General features: G+C 43.3%; 1 protein-coding gene across 1 annotated transcript in view; it reads right to left on the bottom strand.

Annotated features, from left to right (window-relative positions):
* EPHX2 (epoxide hydrolase 2) overlaps positions 1-20,872 on the bottom strand; it is a 64,821-nt gene that overhangs the window by 5,503 nt on the left and 38,446 nt on the right. Inside the window, exons 12-15 of the mRNA XM_037812942.1 lie at positions 20,205-20,316; positions 6,975-7,046; positions 5,099-5,132; positions 928-1,030 (exon numbers count right to left, since the gene is read on the bottom strand). Of these exons, the coding sequence (XP_037668870.1) occupies positions 928-1,030; positions 5,099-5,132; positions 6,975-7,046; positions 20,205-20,316 (321 nt within the window). The remainder of the gene's footprint in view (positions 1-927; positions 1,031-5,098; positions 5,133-6,974; positions 7,047-20,204; positions 20,317-20,872) is intronic.

Below are 20,872 nucleotides of genomic sequence, written 5' to 3'. Positions count from 1 at the left end.
GATCTTCCAATATGTGCAATATTCAAGTATTTGAAGGGATATGCAGAAAAGGGGATTTTAGGGTGATTCTTTGTGATTCCAGAGCAGGGGCCCTTAACGTCAGCATAAAAATAGATCTCAGGAGTGAGTGAAGTTCTGATATGTGCTACAACCAGGATGAACCTTGAAAACATTATGCTAAATGAAAGAAGCCAGTCACAAAAGACCACATATGGTGTGATTCCATTTATATGAAATATCCAAAATAGGCAAATCCATACAGAAAGTAGACTGGTGATTTCCTAGGGCTGGGTGTGGTGGGCATGGGGAGATTACTGCTAAAGGGTATGAGGTTTCTTTTTGGAGGGATGAAATGATCTATAATTGTTTATGGTGATGGTTACATAACTCTGAATATACTAAAAACCATTGCATTCATACACTTTAAATGGGTAAATCTATGCTATGTCAATTATATCTTGAAAAAGCTGTTATATTCTATATTCTATATATGTTCTATATGTTCCATTCTATATATATCTATATAGATATAGATATATATAGAATAGATTCGAGAAGTCTTTAAACCCCTGAAAATGTACATAAGTTTTGAGTTTATATGGGCATCTGTGTATTTTTGAGGAAAGAACCTAGAGCTGTCATCTGATTCCCAGAGGAGTCTGGGCTGATAAAAGGTTAAAAACCTCTGCTCTAGGAGGGCCATTAATATAAGTAGGAGCAAGCTGAGCTATTCCAAATGAGAGTGGGCCAGCTTCATAAGGCAGTGAGTCTCCTGACACTGGAAGAATTCAAGGCCAGCAAGAGGTTTGCCAGGCATTCACAAGGGATGGTGTGGAAGGGAATTGAGCCTTGCCGTCCAACCCAAGAGGTGAAGACTCCCAGTTGCTGACCATCTCTCAGCTGTGTTGTGGCATGTTCTCTCTTTACCTGAAACCAGACCTCTTGAACTGCTGCACATAGAACTGGATTTCCTCCTCTGTGACCATCTTGCTGAGGCTGGGCTTTTCTGGGCTATCCACCAGGACTCCTCCTGCAAGGAGACACTTGTTTCATTTCCCACCCTCTGTACCAGGTGTCTGAGCTCTGACACTGGCATCCCTGATGGAGGGGAAGCTCCTAATTGCAACTCATATCCCATCTGTTCTAGTTTGCTAATACTGCCAGAATACAAAACACCAGAAATGGATTGGCTTTTATAAAAAGGGGTTTATTTGGTTATACAGTTAAACAGTCTTAAAGCCATAAAGTGTCTAAGGTAACACATCAACAATCGGGTACCTTCACTGGAGGATGGCCAATGGTGCCCGGAAAACCTCTGTTAGCTGGGAAGGCACGTGGCTGGCATCTGCTCCAGAGTTCTGGTTTCAAAATGGCTTTCTCCCAGGACTTTCCTCTCTAGGCTTCAGCTTCTCTCCAAAATGTCACTCTCAATTGCTCTTGGGGTGTTTGTTCTCTCTTAGCTTCTCTGCAGCAAAAGTTGGCTTTCAAAGGCCATCTCCAAAATGCCTCTGTAAGCTGAAGCTCCTCTCTCAGTTCCAGTGCATTCTTCAAAGTGTCCCTCTTGGCTGTAGCAAGCTCGCTCCTTCTGTCTGAGCTTATATACTGCTCTAGTAATCAAGGCCCACGCTGAATGGAAATGATCTCATCAGAGTTATCACCTACAGTTGGGTGGGTCACATCTCCATGGAAACACTCAAAGGATTCCAATCTAATCAGCACTAAAACATCTGCCCCACAAGATTGCATCAAATAATATGGCTTTTTCTGGGGGACATAATACATTCAGCCTGGCACATTCCACCCCCTGAACCCCAGAAAAAACATATTCTTTCCGAATACAAAATACATTCATCCCATCACAATATCACAAAAACTTAAATCATTTCAGTAACAATAGTTAAGTACAAGATCCCATCAAAATCAATTATAGGCATGGTCAGTCCTAAGGCATAATTCCCCCCCAGCTGTCGATCTGTGAACTTCGAACAAGTTATGTGCTTCCAATATACAAAGGAGGGACATTCATAGGATAAACATTTTGCCATAAGGAGAAACAGTAAGGAAAACAGGGCTCACAGGACCAAAACAGTTCCTAAAACCCACAGGACAAACTCCATTAGATTTCAAAGTCTGAGAGTCATTTACAGGATGACGTTGCATCCTTGGGGCTTGAGAGAGCGGGAGTCTAACCTTTCCTAAGGGCCTTTTTGGCAGCCCTTTCCTCTCCAAATGCTGGGGCAAGTTCTCCAACATATCCACACATTGGGGAGACCACCTTCTCGGCTCCACCCTCCTCAAACATCGGGGCAGCACCCAGATTCCATCTCCGGGGCACACGCTCAACCCTTTCAGAACAGTGGGGTGGTGGCCAGGCTCTCCCCAATTCCCTGGGAATGTGCTCCACCCTCTTTGGGACCTGGGGTGGCAAAACTCTTCCAGAGCATCGAGGTGGAATGCACATCCTCAACCTCTGGGGCAAACTCATCCTTTCCATGCATGTGGGCCACTCTGCTCTCCCAGCCCAAGGCCTGTTGACTCCAGTCCTCAACCTCCACAGCTCTGTCTTTGAAGAAATTTTTCCTTCAGTTTGTTCGTGTCTCTCCTCCAGTCCAGACTGGCAGCAGCTCCGTCTATAAAGATCTCACAAAAATTCTGTTGGCTTCACATGAAGCACACAGGGGTCAAAGCTGTCAGACAATAGGACTTTCCACAGATCCTTTCTGGATAACTTCATCTCTAATCCTGGCTTGTACTGAAATGGCGGTTGGGTTCCATGTTTGGTTAAATCCTCATGTTGGGCTGTAGCTTCTGGGGATCCACCCCCTGCAAGCCTGTAATTTTCCAAGCCATAAGCTTCTAGTTTCTTTGAACCCAAGAGTTCAGTTCTAAGTTTTTCTCTCTCTGCTTGCATTTTACTATAAGCTGCAAGGAGAAGCCAAGGTACATCCTCCACATGTAGTCTGGAGATCTCTTCAGCTAAGTATTCCAGATTGTCGCTTTCAAATTCTTCCTTCCATCTGACACCAGGACTCAATTTTGCCAAATTCTCTGCCACTTTAAAACAAGGATCACCTTTCTTCCAGTTTACAACAACACATTCATCATTTCTGTTCAAGGTCTTGTCAGAAGTATCTTTAGAGTCCATATTTCCACAAACAGTCTCTTCAAAGCAGTTTAGGCCTTTTCTATCAAGCTCCTCACAATTCTTCCAGAATCTTCCCCTTATCCATTTAAAAAGCCGTTTCAACATGTTTGGTATTTGCAAACACAGCAGCACCAGCATCCCACTTCTCTGGTACCAAAATCTGTTCTAGTTTTCTAATGCTGCCAGAATGCAAAACACCAGAAATGGATTGGCTTTTATAAAAAGGGGTTTATTTGGTTACACAGTTACAGTCTTAAGGCCATAAAGTGTCCAAGGTAACACATCAGCAATCGGGTACCTTCACTGAAGGATGGCCAATGGTGTCTGGAAAACCTCTGTTAGCTGGGAAGGCACGTAGCTGGCATCTGCTCCAGAGTTCTGGTTTCAGAATGGCTTTCTCCCAGGACTTTCCTCTCTAGGCTTCAACTTCTCTCCAAAATGTCACTCTCAGTTGCTCTTGGGAAGTTTGTCCTCTCTTAGCTTCTCTGGAGCAAAAGTTGGCTTTCAAAGGCCGTCTCCAAAATGTCTCCGTAAGCTGAAGCTCCTCTCTCAGTTCCAGTGCATTCTTCAAAGTGTCCCTGTTGGCTGTAGCAAGCTTGCTCCTTCTATCTGACTTATATACTGCTCCAGTAATCAAGGCCCACGCTGAATGGGTGGGGCCATGCCTCCATGGAAATGATCTTATCAGAGTTATCACCTACAGTTGGGTGGGTCACATCTCCATGGAAACACTCAAAGGATTCCAATCTAATCAGCACTAAAACATCTGCCCCACAAGATTGCATCAAATAATATGGCTTTTTCTGGGGGACATAATACATTCAAACCAGCACACCATCTAAACCTACAATAAAGGGCCTTATGGTCCTTTATCAGTTGTTCTCTCTTCCTTTACCAAAACAAGCCCATTCTTCTCCCACAGTCCAAGCTGACGCTGTCATTCTGGAACCCAATGGATCCAGCTTCTGATGTATTACATGACCAGGCCTCCACTTCAGGGGCTGTTGTCACTGTTCTAGGACAAACCACATCCTCCCCTCCTTTAAAATGTTAAACAAAACTCAGTTCCAGGATGATACCATTTCAGGCAGAATTTAGCTACATTCCAGGCCCTGCAACCTATCCAGCCACCCCTCTCCATGAAACTAAACCTTTTGTAAATAGCTTAATTAATTGTCTTTTTTCTTTTTTTTAGATATCTCAACTATCTGAGATTTCTCGAATTTCCAAACCGCTTGTTCTGTTTTTTCCTTCAGACTGGAAGAAAATCAAGGTAAGCAAGTGCACATTCTACTGCCTTGTGTACACCTCACAGACCCTCACACAGTGTCCTCAGTGTGGACTCCCACCTTGTTTGCAGGAGTGCAAACTGTGTTTCTTCTACAGTACCCAGTCCCCCATGGAAAGTGACCTTGTAATGACACAACTGACACCTAGGGACCACTGCAACCTCACAAGGGACAGCTCCCAAGGTTATCAGTGTTCACGTTTGGACAGACTGGCTCACCATTTTCAAGCTTCTGAGTTACAGGAGCTGGATGGAGGAAAGCCCAGCAGACTATGGCTGAGGAGACCCAGTGGGGTCTGATCCCGCTCAGGTACCAGGTGATCCCGCAGGGGTTGTTCCCCTATCCTGGGTCTCAGGCCCTTACCAGTAGATGGCAAGATCGCCCTGGTTGAGCGCTAAGATTCCTCCAAGCTCTTCCTGTTTGAGATCTTGAATCCCAAGCTCCTTAACGCAAAGCACCTAGAGGTTTGTGGGGTCAGGCCCGGGGCTAGGGGTGAGCACCATTCAGCTCTGTGGGAACCTTTTTTGGGCATGTCAAAGTTCAAGGCTGAAAGGTGGCTGCTTCCAGTAGTCAGAGGGAGAGAAACTCATTTAATATCCACTGGTTCCTGCTAAGTCCCCCACCCCCACCCCTGCTCCCCTTCTCCTCTAAGAATGTCTCTTACCCTTTTCACAGATATTATGGGTGATGACAAAAGCCTGTAGGGAGAAAAGAGGTATAAATGATGTCATTGGTGAGGTAAAACAAATATGCTATAACAGGTCATCTGAAAACCCTTCCACCTATGAGTGCTAAAAAACTCCAAAAAGGCATGCTAAAAACTCCCAAGGGAGTTCAGGAACTCCTCAGGGGCAAAGGCGAAGAGGGAACTGGGAAGGGAAGCTCCCTGTGAGAGGCAGGCCAAGGCTGCCCCCGGACATGCGGATCTTGGTAATGGAAAGACTGGGGCTCACCCACCCAATGGGAACAAGAACTGGGACCTTAAGCCTACAGCATGTGGGAAGTCAGAAAGGACAGACTTCCTGCCCCTTGACAGCAAATCTGGGGACCTTGAAGTACCCTCAGTGAAAGGGTGAATTAGAAAAAATCTACCCATCATGACAGAGAGATCAAAGGAACTCGTCTCTTTTAGCTTGGCTCTAAGAGGATACCATAAAAAGCGGCCCTGGGAATTCATAACTCCAGGCCTGCTTTCACGAGAATTGGGATTTGAATTTATACTATTGGCATGAACCAGGAACCCCCAAGGCAAGAAGTAAATAGCAATAACAACAACAGAACAACAACAAGCCGAACTGACCCAGGGCTGGCAATGGCATTAGGATGCCTGGCAGAAGCAAATGCCAAACCTCTCAAGAGGGTCATTTCCTCAATTCAAATTGAAGCAGATTGCTGCAGATTAAGTGCTGGTGCTGCTGAGCTCACAATCGAAAATTACAAAACTCACATGCAAAAAAATTTAAAAAAAAGCCCCAATAGCAAAAGACAGAAAACATAGCAGACAGTAAAATGAGACTCTCCAAGAACATCAAACAACAGAACTTTCAGAGAAAGATAATGAAAAGTATGCTCAAAATGATGAAAGACATAAAGGAAGGAAACGAAAAACAAGAAGTGAACAAGAGTCCTCCATCAAAAGAGATCAGAATAATTTGAAAAAGAACCAAATTAAACTTTTATAAATTAAGAACATATTTCCCTGAAATCAAAAGGGACTTAAAAGATGGATTAAACTGCAGAAGAGACAGAGTTAAAATGCAATAATAAACAGGAAGGTAGACCAGAAGCAGATGTCTTATAAGCAATGACTGATGCCTTCTAAGGACAATAACCGTCAAGCTAGAATTCTATACTCAGATAAACTTTGCTTCAATATTTAAAGCCAAATAAAGATATTTTCAGACCAAAAAATTATGAGCTTACCATTAAACAGATCCTTATTGAAAGAATTACTAAAGAAGGTCCTTGAGGAAGAAAGAAGTTGAACCCAATATGAGGGAGTAAGATGCAAAAAGAGATCAGCAAAGAAACTGGAAAACGTGGAAAAATCTAAGCAGGCACTGATCGCATGCAAAGTGACAGTGATTGTGACAGTGACTACTGATGTGGATGACAGGAAGGTGGGGGTTTACTGGGGTTAAAGCATTCTAAGCTTCTTTGGTTGTTTAAGAAAAGGATTAGAGATATAAATTAATATTGGACTTTGATAAGTCAATTATGCATATTAAAATGTTAATACAAATAATGGTCTGATTTCTAAATCATCACTATTATAATCATCCCTTGATCTTTGTTTCATAACTCTACTCGTGTGGGACAATGAGGATGTAATTTTTTCCCTATAAACGAGGGGACAGCTAGAGCACAGTCCTCAATCATCCCTACCTACTACAGAGACAAAGAAAGGAAGGTCAAGCTGCTGGTTTCCAGACCTTGCCACACCCCAAGGCCCCAGTGCAAAGCCAGCCAGAGACCCGCACACTTGCAGCTCCCACTTCCTGCATACAGAGCACCCTCCTGCTCCCCCACTTCCCTCTCACCTCATCGCTTGCTCTGAAGAGGCTTCTGAAAGTACGGCTCATGTTCCTTTCCAGTTCAGCTTCAGCCACACCCTGCAACAATTAAGAAGAAAAACTGAAGGACTTCTCAGAAATTGTGGAAAAATCTTATCTCCTTCTCTATCTGATTGAAAGCAAGAAGCCTCAAACCACCCAGGAGGCGGGATCGTGGATACTGCTTTATTTTCTTCTGTTTTATGTTTTTCAAACTTCCTACAATGGAAATATGTTACTTGTAATAATCCCTTTAAGGAATGAAGAAAGGCTGGTACAGGAATAGGTTGGGGACTGAAGGGAAGGCAAGGGAGAATCCTAAGAATTCTAAGAGAAGGGAAGAATTTCAAGGATTTCGAGAAGCCAAGTAGAAAAGCCAAAAGTTGTTCCATTCACTCATCCAATTTTGCTGCAGTAACTTCAAAATCAACACCTTCCGTTTGGACCTAAATTATTACAGACCATCAGCCTGCCAATGGATTATCTTCCTACTGGCAGTGCAACAAGCTTTTCATTGTTAGAGGGCTGGGGCACATATCCATTGTAATGACAAACTGCCCATGTCTTTCCACCTCATGGAAGTGTTATTAAATTTAATTGCCTCATCTTTACATGGTTCTTTAGCCATTTCTGGGTCTTGGGCTTGAATTTGCGTCATCAGCTCCTTCTCATCAGCCTGCTGGACTCCTTCTCTGGCAAACAAAGCTGAGAGATGCTAAGGTACAAGATGGGGGGCCCTGATCTTTCCTGATGGTTCAGAGAGTGGGGGTGAGGGTTGAATGGCGACTGACTAGAAGACCTCCAGGTTACTGCTAAGCCCTTCTGTGGGCTGGGGAAGAGGTCCCTCATTTCCTCCCCCACCTCTCTATCCCTACCCCAATCCTAGAACATTTCCACAAAGCAGCTACTAAGAACAGGGAGGCAGGTAGCAGAGGCTTTGAGATCTATCTGTATATCTTAATCTAATGGCTGGTGTCTCCTGGATCCATTATTCTCAGGGCATTAAAGGGTCTTGTTACTCAGATCTCTCTTTTTTTTTTTGGAAGTTGAAAGCCCTTGGAACCGATGCAGCTGTTATAGAAACAGTTTAAAGAATGGAAGTTAGCTGTCCCTGAGGCAAGGCTCCACCAGGGCAACCACTCGGAAATAATAAAGACCCTTCAGCAACCCCACTCCTAAGGGGGTCCTGCATTACGGGAAGGAATAAGAGTAAGAGAGAAGCAATGCCAACCTACTTTTCTCTCCTATTTTTCAAAGGCCCTCCTGAGAGTACCCACCCCCCCCCCCCCCCAGGCATCACCTAAACTGGATTGCAGGATGTTCTCTGAATGGGCACTCTACTTACTCACCTTCCTGGGTTAACATATTTTAACTTTTACCAAGAACTCCCACTTCCCTCAGCTTGGTCTTCAGGAAGCCTTCAGTGCCCTCCCCATGTGGTCCTGCCTTCTCCCACCACTCCAAAAGAATTCTACTTTTCTTTGATCCTGCAGAGCCTCTAATGTGGTCTCTTCCCAGGGACCATCCTTGAGGGCAGAGATGCATCTCACTCATCTTATTCGACAGCATCAGTTCTGGTCCTGAGATAGAGTAGGGGCTCAATTATGTTAGTTCCTTTCCTTAATATTCTCTTAATATTCCCCAGAGAGGAGGGTCCTATCAGCCACATCTATAAAACATTCCTGGTGACCAGCAATCGACAATCCTTGCACTCTTAATGAGGTCAAGTCTCTATCCTGATTTATTTGCTCTCATCTCTGCATATTCTGAGAGCTCTGCATCTGTGAGATGGTTAAGCACCAGTGGAAAGAAAACATTTATCATCAGGCAGTGCTGGTTCTGTGGTTTAAGATTTTCTGATGAAAGCAATGTCAGTGTGTTCATTGTAATCCCCCACATTTGTAAGACTCAATTATAACGGAGAATCAATCGTGGCCTTCTGCAACATGAGGAATGCCAAGGCAAGGATCAGCCATGGAAGGAAGAACATTTTAAGTGATTGATACAAGCCCTGGTCAGTCCTGCATGTCACCATTGGTCATTATTTTTATTTATTGAGAACAGTCCCTGATTCCAGAAACAGTTGCTGTTCATTAGCTTAGAAATGCATTCCAGAGTTTGGAAGACTCTCCAGAGTTCTGCCCTTAAATGGCCCTTAAAAGAGCAAACAGATGCCAAAAGGGTCAATTAAAAAAAATCAAAGAGAGTAAAAAAGTAAATAAGTGTGTTCACCCACATCAAGGTATATCAGATCAATAGGGAGAATTGGGACAAAGGTGAGGGTGAGAAAGGGGAGAAGATCTGTACTCTGGTTATGTCCCGTCTGACCTTCCTTAATTTACAAAAGATAATACTCTATTTTAAAGTCCCACTGACAACTGACATATTTCCTGCCTGCGCAACTGGATAGGGGCTCTTTCCTTTGGGCTCCCAAACACAGAAGTTAAAGGATGGATGTCAGGGTTCAGCAAACAGTATTTCAAGCCCCAGCACAGCCACCTATTTGCTGGCAACTTAATCTCTCAGAGCCTCTGTCTCCTCATCTATAAAATGGGAGCTTTGTAAGGATAAAATGATACCTGACAGCACTGTTATTATCATCTCCATCATTAAAGTTATCCAGTTGCATCAGAATTATCTACCTGTGGATCTGGTCCCCTCCCCACTGTGAGCTTCTCACACATGTACCCTGTATCTTACTCAGATTTTTATTCCCACGGCCGCAGACTGGCAATCGTATATACCCAATACAGGCTAGATGGATGGGGATGCTTGGAAAGGAGGGAGGGAGGGAGAAAAAAAAAGAGGGAGAAGTGAGATAAGGACTTTGGTGGGACTGCCTTTTAAACAACCACATGGCTTGTAGCTTTTATTTTTCTGCTCACCACCTACAGGGTGATTCACTTCCAGAAGAGGAGCTGAGCAGTAACCTAGAGAACAAAGGCAAATGAACCCATCTGCTCTATTACTCAAAGGCAAACTGAAGGCAACTCCAGGTTCTAAATAAATCCTAAAACAAAGCCTTTGGAATTCCATGGATACTGAAGCTTTAGTCTAAAAGAGTACTGTGAGGTGTTCAAGGATAAAAGAGTTCGTAAGAGTCAAAGCAGAAACTGTGAATGACTTGAAGTATGTGAAACCAACCCAGGAGAACTCATCAGACTATCTTGGCCTTTTATACTTACTACCCCTCTCTCACCACCCTCTCTTTCTTTATCACAGAAACTCATAGCTAGAAGGAATCTTCTAATTCTCATCTCTCTTGGTTTCCAAGGCTTCTAGATCAATTTCTCTAGCTTCATTGTCATTCCTGAGACATACTTCTAACCATCTGATCAACCTGTCCTGGTGGGGATCTTGTCAGACCCCTCAATTTGATAATTAAAAATTAACTTTAAAACCAATAAAGGTAAACATAGTTTTTTAATGAAATTTTTTATATTCATATCTCAGTGTCATCTCGCCCCCCCCCCCCCAAGAAGTGTCTTGATTTGGGGGATGCGTGAGGAAGGAACAGGGACAGGTTCTACATAACCACCTGGTTCAGTGGAGGCAGCAGGTGTGCTGACTGCAGGGTGGGGGACCCCTGAAGAGTGGTGTGTTGTGGGAACACAGGCTCAGGCATGACAGAAACTTCCAGCAAACAACTGCTTTATTACTTACCCAGCACAAAGGGTACAAAAGAACAGGGAAGAGATCCCATTGGAGCTAGTCTCTGGGGGAGGCCAAATGCTCAGGTCAGGGTCCGTGGCTAGCAGCTCCACAAACCCCACTTCGCATCTGAGAGGAGAGATAAAGCTGTGCTTCCCCAAGGCGAGGGGTGGTGGTATTTATACACCCCAGGGAGAGGAGTCCCTGCCACTGAGAGTTCCCACCCTGACAAGCAGCTGGGACTACTTTGTTCCTGGTTTTGGTTTCAGGTACGGTATGGTCAGGACGCTTCATTAGACCAGCATCTCCTTAGGGCTATGGAATGAAAACACTGTACTATCTGCACACAATAGGAAGCGGGGGGCGGGGTAGGTGAGGGCTGGGAGATGCCCCAGGTGTGTCTGCGACTTCCCCAGCAATCCTGAGGCTTCCTGCATCCAAAGTGCCCCGGACTTCTCTTCATCCCTCCAGCTCACATGGATCCCTGCACACATTTACTCAATTCCCTGGCAGGCGGAGGAGCCACAGCAGGCAGGAAGCTTCGCCTTCGGACTTCCCACCGGGAGAGCCGGCATCAGCAGGGTTCTCAGCCGCCTCACCGGCCGCAGAGGTTCCTTCCAGCGGGAGGGCCACACTCTGCGGCCTTCTTCAACTCACACCCTCTGGTCTCCTCTCTTAGATATTTCCCTTCTTCACCATCCCCATGGACCTTCTCCTTTTTAATCTCTTTTGTTCTTCCAAGATGTGAGAACTGGTCAGTCTCACAAGAGGCACTTAATTGCTTCTACTGTGTCAGTGCAAAGACAGTGGAGATAGCCATTAAATCAAATTGCAGCTTCCACAAAGCAGAAGCTTGGCCGGGCTTCCTGTCCCTTCATAGTTAACACCAGAAAAAGCTGTCTAGAAGGAAATATGGGAGCTTCCCTCTAATCAGTGGGTTGGGGCAGCAACTCTGCTTCGTGTTTTCCATCTACATTTATAATAATTACTCAAATTCTTCTGGAACTCTGGGGAAGAGTTCTGTCAAAATAGGCCAGAAGAGATAGCCAAGGGTGGTCGTCCCTAACGTGGAGAAGCCAGTGGCTAGAGGCCTCGGAAATCTGGGTAAAAAGAGGATATTGTTTTCCTTTCACTTTACTGTTTAGCCAGCCAGGGCGAGAGAGATGGAAATTCAAAGCGTGGCCCCCACAGTAAAAGGACAGTTAGTCTGATGCCAACCACACTCAGCTGTGTGTCACCCGTGTCAGCCCTCTGTTCTTCCCACAGCACTGAGGCGGGTGGGTCACTCTCCAGCCGAAGAAACCAGGTTGAGATGTGTTCAGTGACTTGTTCAAGGTCAGGTGGCTTATAAATGGTAAAGTGGAACTAGAACGCCAGACTTCCAAACCCTCAATGTTTGGTTCTTTTCACTCACTGGAACATAACACTACCAGTTTAAGAAAATCAAAATAAAATGCCAAGAGTTTCTTCCATGGAAGGTACAAAAGCTAAAATCATGAGGGCTGAAGCCTAGCGAATAATGAACCCCATGGTAGCAATTTCTTTTAAAATGTATTATTTAGTCATGAAAAACAATGAAAGTAAATTTTCCTCAAAAGAGGACTAGTTGAATAAATCATGGTCCATCTGTATTATGAAATCCCATGAAGCCATTAAAAAGAATGAGTAAATCTATATGTACTGATAGGAATACCTGTCCAAGAGCTATGAAATTAAAAAGCAGTATGATTCTATTTTTATTAAAAATTATCTATACTTTCATGCATATTGTACATGCACATACACACATATTTATTATGAGTATACTAAAATTATTAATATTAACTACTTCTGGATGGGTGACAAGGGATTTGGCTTTTTACTTTAGACAACAGTATTTTTTTTTTTAAGCAACAAGGACGAATTACCTTAATAACAAAAACAAACAAAAAAACCCTTAAAAAATAAACAGTGTAACTGAACATTGGCTGTCCCTGTACTCTGAATAAGTTACTGCTCTGGATATTAAGGAAGACTCAGCATTGTGAAAGACAAAGAAGAAAATAATTTCAGATGTTGGGGTACTCTTTTCTCAGGAGAAACCTTTCATCTAGACTACTATCTATAATTTCCTTTTCCCACATTTTCTTTCTATTCCCCCATTTCTCATCTGGTTAAACCTTGAAACAAAAGCAGGTTTTGGTGTTTTAAATCTGCCTATAGCTTGCAGTGTGATTCCAGTTGCACATACATCCCTCCTCAAAGAAATAAAACACACCCACCCATACCCCCCCCCTCCAACACACACACCAGAAGCAGAACGAGGGGAGGTATTAGCAGGCAGGGTTAATAGGATATACTAGACCTGCTCCGATTTGGAGAGCAAGAGGGTTGTGAGATAAACCCAGGCTAACAGACAACCTGAAGAATCATAAGAATTAAAAAATGGAACAAGTCACACTGACATTATCTGGACATTTTCATTTAACTTTGTCGCCTAGAGTGTCCTCTCCACCCATCCCCCATCCGTTTCTTGGAATGCAAACAGAAAGCCTATTACCCTTTCTCTGAGAAGGGAGGAAAACCAAAATTATTTAAGTTTAATTTCCACCAGTCTTGACAAATCCAAAGGATAACAGAATGGTTGGCTGAGGATTCAGAGATAGGGGAACTGAATCTAAACCTGAACTTTCTGGGAGCCCTGTAGGACTCAGCAAAAATGAGCAGAAGGTGGGAGCAGAGAGGAAACATCCACCCAAGGAACTGACTGGAGCCTCCTTAAAATGAATGAGCCCGAATGGCCTCGAGCCCTCCAGCAGGAGGAGCTAGAAAGAACCACCGAGTTGCTTTCTGGCCTGGAGAAAGGTAAGGAGGGGTTGGGAGGAGGAAGACAGGAAGGAGGGGTGCCTGGCCCCCAACCCTCAATCAAAGAGCTACTCTAGATGTTACCTGTCATATTTATTGCCCTAAATTTCTTTATCTACTGATTTGAATTCACCTTAAGTTTGAAGCTACGTTTGAAATAATTTCCTGTTTGAAAGCCATTGAACTAGACTCACCCCTCTTTTTGCAGATGAGGAAACTTGAGGGCCAGAGATGAGTTAGTGACTTTGCTCATTTGGTTCCTTCCTGAGTAGGTACCAAGCAGCTGGCAGGGTCACCCCTGAAGGGTTTCTCCTCCAGCTCCACTCTGGGTCCCCCCAACCGTTGGCTGCCTCTCAGCCCCCAGTTCACTCATTTCAATACCAGCATTTCCCTGCCATGTGGCTTTGTTCTTCACAACAAAATCGTCCCCCAAACTCACAGCAGGAGATCTTAAGTGAGGCTGGGAACAGAACAATAGAGAAACTGATTTTTCCACAAAGACTCTGTTACAACCTTTGGAAAAAAAAAAAAAAAACAAAAAAACTTTGCCCTTCATAGGTCTGCAATTAGAAAGTGTTTTTCTCCTAAGGTCACTTTTTAAACTAGGGCTGAGTTTATCCTGGTTTGTTCCACCTCTCTCTGCTTGGATACCCGTGGCATACAGATTAAAGTTCAAACTCCATCCTCACCCAGTCACGCACTGGGATCTCGGGCCAGTTATTTTACTGTGCTGAGCCTGTTTCCTCAGCTGAAAAACTGGGAAACAACCTCATACGGTTGTGGTGAAGATTACAAATCATTGGAATATGGGCACTCAAAAAACACTAGTTCTCATAGTGTGGTCTGGGACTCTTGGGGATCCCTGAAGCCCCTTCAGGGGATTCATGATATGAAGCAAAGTAAAGGGGCCAACTGCATCAGGCTTTGCTGGATGGGGCCCCTTTATGAGAAAAGATTTCCCAAAGACAAAAACAATAGACCTGCAAGGGGCTTTCCAAGAAAATGGAACAATGGAATGTGCCCTACAAAACTGCAGATCAGCAACACCAGGTGAGAAACAGGTAGAGACAGCTAACCAGAACAGACAGGCCTGCCATACTAATCCATGTGCATCTGTCCCCACTTTGTAAGACCCCACCATGTAAAATGAAAACTAGAACGTTTGCTCAGTTGCCTTCACACTTTCCCTTTATAAGCTTCCTCATCCCACCCCCTCGGTGGAGCTCCCTTCCACGTGCAGTTTGGATGCTGCCCTATTCACAAATCGTACACAGCTCAAATAAACTGCCATATTCAATATCTTGTCTAATAATTTAACAGTTTTGGTGTCAGAAGTGGGATCCAGAGGAGACACCCACCAGGCCCCAGAGGAGGCAAGATGACCAGGGAAAAGGTACCCGCTGAGCCCTGTGTGCTCTCTGCCCTCTCAAGGTGCCTGGAGGTCAATGGGTAAGTTCCTCCAGACCTGGGCTCCATAAACTAAGTTGAGTTCCGACTGACCAGTGCTAAAGCCTGGGGATCAGACTAAGGGTCCAGTTAGAGTCTGGCTGAAACAGGTCTGGAGATCAGACCATAAAGACCTGAGATCTCAAATAAGTAACAAGGGTTTTTCTTTAAAGAAAAATTCAGAATCTGGGGCTCCCCACACAGGGATGCTGGCTGGGTACGTATTTAAAAATCACGGACCCTAAGCTTGTTTATTTTTCAAAACTGGTCAGACTTTACTAAGGAAAATTTGGAATTGCAGTGGTACAATGGGATAGTTTTAGTTTAGATAAAGTAGTTTTCCTCAGAGGACATTCAGAAAATAAGAGATCGCGCATCTTTCAAAAGCAATGGGATGCATATTTTGATTGATATTCAGAGGCAATGAAAAGACAAAACGAATCTAAGGCAGCCTCCCTCAAAGACTCATTACAGAAAGCCAATGAGAAATTAAAGCAGTTGACAGGTAAAAAATGAAGTAAGAAAAGCAGACAACCTATGACTTTAATGCCTAATGCTCCTCCATCATCTTATTCTTCCTCCTTCCCCATAAACCCTCCTCTGCGTAAAGATTCTGAAACATCTGACCTATTCTCTCAACTTCCTTTTCATTTAGAAGAATCAGAAACCAGACAGATGCCCCGTAAGGTTAGACCCTCCACAGGCCCTGGTGTTCTGACCACTGCCTCCTCTAACCCATGGTCAAAGGCAGTTCTCAGGGGCACACTTATTCATAGAATTTAGAATTCTCTGAGGTGCATATGATCCAGGGTTATGGACCCATATCAGCTTGTACCCATGGTGGTCTCTAAGGTGAACCTTAGAGGCTAAATTCTAGAGCACCAAAGCTGATCAGATTGACTTTGAAAGGGTCCTACAGGATCCCTCTTTCCACAATAAATCTGATGGTCAAATAGGGCAAAGCTTCTATAAAATTACACATTAGGGCAAGGAAAAGCTTAAAAGTCTCTGCCACAAATATTGTTGGGAAAGCTTTGGCCCTCATATTAAACAATTAGCCTCAACTTGTCCTATCTGCCAAGAACAAATTCTTGTAAAAATATAAGAGTAGACAAGGACAGAAAGCCAGCTCCTTTATATAAACTAGTGAGTTTTGCATTTGTATGCTTTCTGTGTTTTTATGACCAAACTAGTGCCTGAAAAATTTTATATTGAAACTATAAGCTTGATATTTATGTCTGTAAGTTTGATGTACAGTATTTTCCTACTTCCAGATCATATTACCACATTAACTTATCAAACTCCTTATTCGATTCACATAGAGTTAAATCCAAATGTTTAGAAAAATCAAGTTCACACAATGTAGACAAACCTTTGGCAAACAGGACTAGTTTAATATTGTTAGTTAAATAAAAACAGCTGTCTTCTAAGTTATTAATGTTAAATATAATACAAGCATAAAATTTTTATTCTACTTTGGAATGTTCTTCCTAAATTTACACAGATTTATGGATCAAATAAGCTAGCATCTACTAGATGTTTAAGATGGTGAAATATGTATTTAGCTGAATTCAGTTATTATTCTGACAAACTTTATTTCAAGATAAACTGAGTTTTGTAGGATGTTGGCTTAAAGACAGTTTCCAAGATCTTTTGGGTAACTTAAATATGTAAGATATGCAAGATGTATTTTTGTTAAGGAAAAAGAGAGTAGTTTTGTCCTGAAGTAAAATGACTGGTTGTTGCAGAATAAGAAATAGGATTGTGAAATCTGAATAATCTGCCTAGAAGGTTCTATATTTATCTGAATAATCTCCTGTGCTTTATATGGACCTTATCATCCTCTATTGTTTTAGAGAACTTCTTCTCGCTTGTGAAAAACTAAGCTGTCTGTGTGTGTGTGTGTGTGTGTTCTAAATTACAATCTTGTTAACTCCCCTATTTACTGTTAAAACCTTTCGTTGTCTTTGGTTAAATAGGGAACCAAATACTGTTTCACAGTGACCCGTGATCCTATTTAACAAAAAGTTCAAACCTGACTTTTAACATTTCACCTTCCCAAAATCAAAACCCAAATGATGTCTTCTTGATCTCAAACTATCTTTGGGATTTTTCCAGAGAACCCCTGGAAAATGACAAAGGATTTGTTCTTTCACCTTGTAAAAAGAGAGGTGCTAGAAATAGATTTATGTGATGTTATGAGTTGCATGGGGAGTGTTGTCAAATTAAAAAGGGTTTTCTAACCTTCTCTTGGTTAAATTTTTATGGGTAAAATTTTATTTCCTGAGTTAAGTTCTTGGTTTAATGGAATACAGGGACAATTTGTATGCTTTAGATTTATGCTTTTAAATGCTATTATCAGTCTTCACATTTTTATTTCTTGATGGACAAACCATGTTTCAAGATTCTGTTCAAATTCCTTGTCAACTTCAAGATAGATGGCTGCTCTTAAGACAGCTAATCAAAAGGAAAATAAGATTGGAATGGGACTGTCTCTAGTGGACCAAGACTTAAAAATAAAAATAAAAATATTAGACACTCTGACATGGAGAATGACTTAAATGTTGAGTAACTTAAACGTGTCTTAAAATATAATTGAACAGCCACCTGATGAACCTCACTGTAATCAAGATAGAAAAAAAAGGAAAAAAAAAAAAAAAAGGAACAGAAAGTCTGCCGAGCCTACTTCACTGCCCAAGAAGAAAAGAAATCAGTGGTGGTAACCAGAGTTCACTGGAAAAATGACCAAAACGGGTGACTGTTAAGTCAAATAAAATGGTCACCTGCATTGGGCTTTACCGGGAGGGACACCTTTCTGAGAAAGGATTTTCCAGAAGACAGAACAATCAACCTGCAAGGGGCTTTCCAAAAAACGGAACAATGGAACACACCCTATAGAACTGCAGATAAATACCTCCTGGTAATAAACCCGTTAAGGTCCAGTAGAGATGGTTTATCAGAATGGACACCTGTACCACACTAATCACCGTATATTTGCTCCCCACTTCGTAAGACCCCCTTATGTAAAACGGAAACTTAACATCAGCTAATCAGAACACTTCACTTGCTTCCATGTTTGCCTTACATAAGCTTCTCTTTTCCACATGCATCATGAATTGTAAACAATGAACATTAAACAATGACAGAATCATTTTAGTAATAACATCAGGACCGTATTTTGCCCTTTTCACTCTCATTCTCTCATGAGTGAACCGTGGAATGTTCCAGAGACTACATAACATGCCATTTGGTAACAGACATGAAACATATAAGAATGTGGATGTTTTCTATTAAGTCAGGCATTAAAGGGATGTGAAAAAAATGTGAAACAATTCAAAAGGATGAGAAAGAGAAAAAGGAAAATAGGTGGAGGAGAAAAGGTGTGCGTGCCCTTCCTCCCCCATATAGCATTCAGGGGGTCTGCTGTAATCCATACTCGAGGAATGGGGGAGGTTTGGATTAGGCAAGGAGGTAAAAGGGTGAAAAGTGATGGTGGGGCATCCAGGTGAGAAAGGCCAGATGGGGTAGGGTCCTCTGGGGAGGGGGCTCTGGGCACACAGAGGTCAGCGGGAGCGGGTTGGGCTCTTGGGGTGGGGGTGAGGCAGAGCCAGAAAGGAGAAAGGGTCAGAGGGGAGGTGGGAGACCCTGCAATTTTGCTTGGGGCTGTTTCCTCTCCAATCCTCAATGACCGAGGCAGCTGCCAATTAAGGACCAATAGCCAAAATTTTGTTTCTCTCCTTTCCACCAGAAACGTAACCAGTTAGTGATGTACATGATGAAGCAAATACCTGAGCAAGGGAGGTGCTCAGTCAATCACAGCTTTGCCTAGGATTCTGACATCTAGTCCACCTAAAAGAATTCTCACGGCAGCATCATGATGGGGTGATGAACTTACAGTGATTCTCTTCTACTTTTGATGTCAAGTATGGACTTGGGTCTTGCTTTCCAGCCTTGCACATGGGTACCTGACCCCATCCCACTTGCCCAGGACCCACTCACTCCCTCACTGCTCCCACTCTGTCCACCGTGTTTCTGGTTCCTCTCACCAAGAGCACTGTCTGCTTCCCCCCCCCCACCCACTAAATCATATCCATCCTTCAAGCTCAAGACTACCACAAACCAGCTGGAAACACTGTCATTCAATTCAAGAGGAAGAAAGCAAACAAACAAGCAGCTTTCCACACACCAGGCTGTGGCTAGAAAGGGCCCTGGCCTCAATTTAGGGTGTCATATTTTGACTATCCATAATGTTTTTGGAGGCTTTTGGAGTCTTACTGAATGATTTGGGTTATTGTCTGAATCGAAAAGTTATTCTTACACAGGTGCCATCTTATAAATTAAATAATGGGGACAGAAGAGTTATTCATTGATTCTAACTTGTGATAGCTGCGATGTTTGCTGAAAACGGTCCCACCTAAGAGGAGAAGTCTGGGTTATGGTAAAGGATGGGTGAGAGGTCTGCAGCAAAGCCATCACGCTCTTTATTAATTTGATCCATTCTTCTCTCTTTGGAGTGTTAAGGAAGCATCTTTTATTCTCTCTCAAATTACCTAGATGCAACTGGACGTGGGGGCCCAGGACCCACACACAGCTGGGTAGCAGGCACCCCACCCCCTACCGCAGAAGACGGCAGCTGCAGGGGCACCTGGGTCAGATGACGTGGGCTCCAGTGTTGAGTTAGTGATGCTGCTCTCAGAGGATCCCAGTAAAAAGTGGTAGTGACTCCCCATCACATCCATCACCCATCTTTGAAAGGCATCTTTGGCTTTGTGGCATGTGGGGGTGGTATCTCGTAATTACCCACATCTCTTAAAAGCATACCTGGGGCCTGGTGCAGGACTTTTAGGCCCTGGTTCTCCCTGAAATCCTAAACCTCACTTCTCAGTAACTAGAGATACCTGGTCCCTGGTGAGAGGCCAGGAGCCGTCACCAGGAGAGGTGGACTTCACCAGCCTCTCGGCCAGAAACCAAGAGGGAGCAGCTCGAAACCAGCACTCAGTCCCTCCCCCTCCCCACCACCAACTCCACAGTTTAGGAGAAGCAGGAAAATCCAGTTCCCCTCACCTCACCTAAAACATACACACCACACACAGAAAGGCACCATCATGTGCAAAGGACCAAATGAGCTCTGAAGCACGTTTTACCCAAGTCCAGTTGCAGAGTCATTTCCAATAGAATATTAAAGGGCACAGAGACAAGTAAGACAATCAGGCTTAAGAAGAGTGAGAAAAGAAAAACAACATTGTCAGCATCACTGTTCTCGGGCCAACAACTTACTGGTTCTTGGAAGTAGAACTGGTAATCAAAAATAGGGTTGGCTTTGAGCGTCTCCTTTATGGACACTTTGGGGTCTACTGGCATGAAGGGGATGTTCAAACTGGCCACAGCCCTGGAAATAAAAGATATCAAGACAGACTCTGTAAGAAGCACAGTCTACAAGAACCAGAAAGGAACTTACAAGTAGAAACCAAAGCCCAGAGAGGGAAAAGTGTATGTTCAAGGTCTCACACTAGCAGGGTGTGGGGGAATGAGGTCAGACCTCAGATTTCTTACCTCCCAGCCCAGTGTTTTTTTCCACTAACCAGGAATACTTCTTACCTACTTCCTTAGACAAAGACATACTTATCCACATACATAGGTTACACACACTATATCAACCTTGATGACCATATGTGGACATGTTTTTTTTTTATTTATTTTATTTATTTTTATTTATTTTTATTTTGAAATAAATTCAAAGTTATATGAACAGTTGCAAAAACAATACTAGCCCCATACACAGAATTCCATCATACCCTGATCCCCCCTCCCCCGGTAGCTCAATCCACCAACTTTAACTTGCTGTCACATCGCTATTTCTTTCCCTCCCTCCCTATCATCCATCATCTATTGCTCTGTCATCTGAACATATGAGAGTTAGCTGCACACATCCTTGAGCATTCACT

Source organism: Choloepus didactylus, chromosome 20 (assembly GCF_015220235.1).
Source record: "Choloepus didactylus isolate mChoDid1 chromosome 20, mChoDid1.pri, whole genome shotgun sequence".
NCBI classification, from domain to species: Eukaryota; Metazoa; Chordata; class Mammalia; order Pilosa; family Megalonychidae; genus Choloepus; species Choloepus didactylus.
Note: the sequence above shows the minus strand (reverse complement) of the source record. Positions and strands in the feature narration are given on the sequence as shown.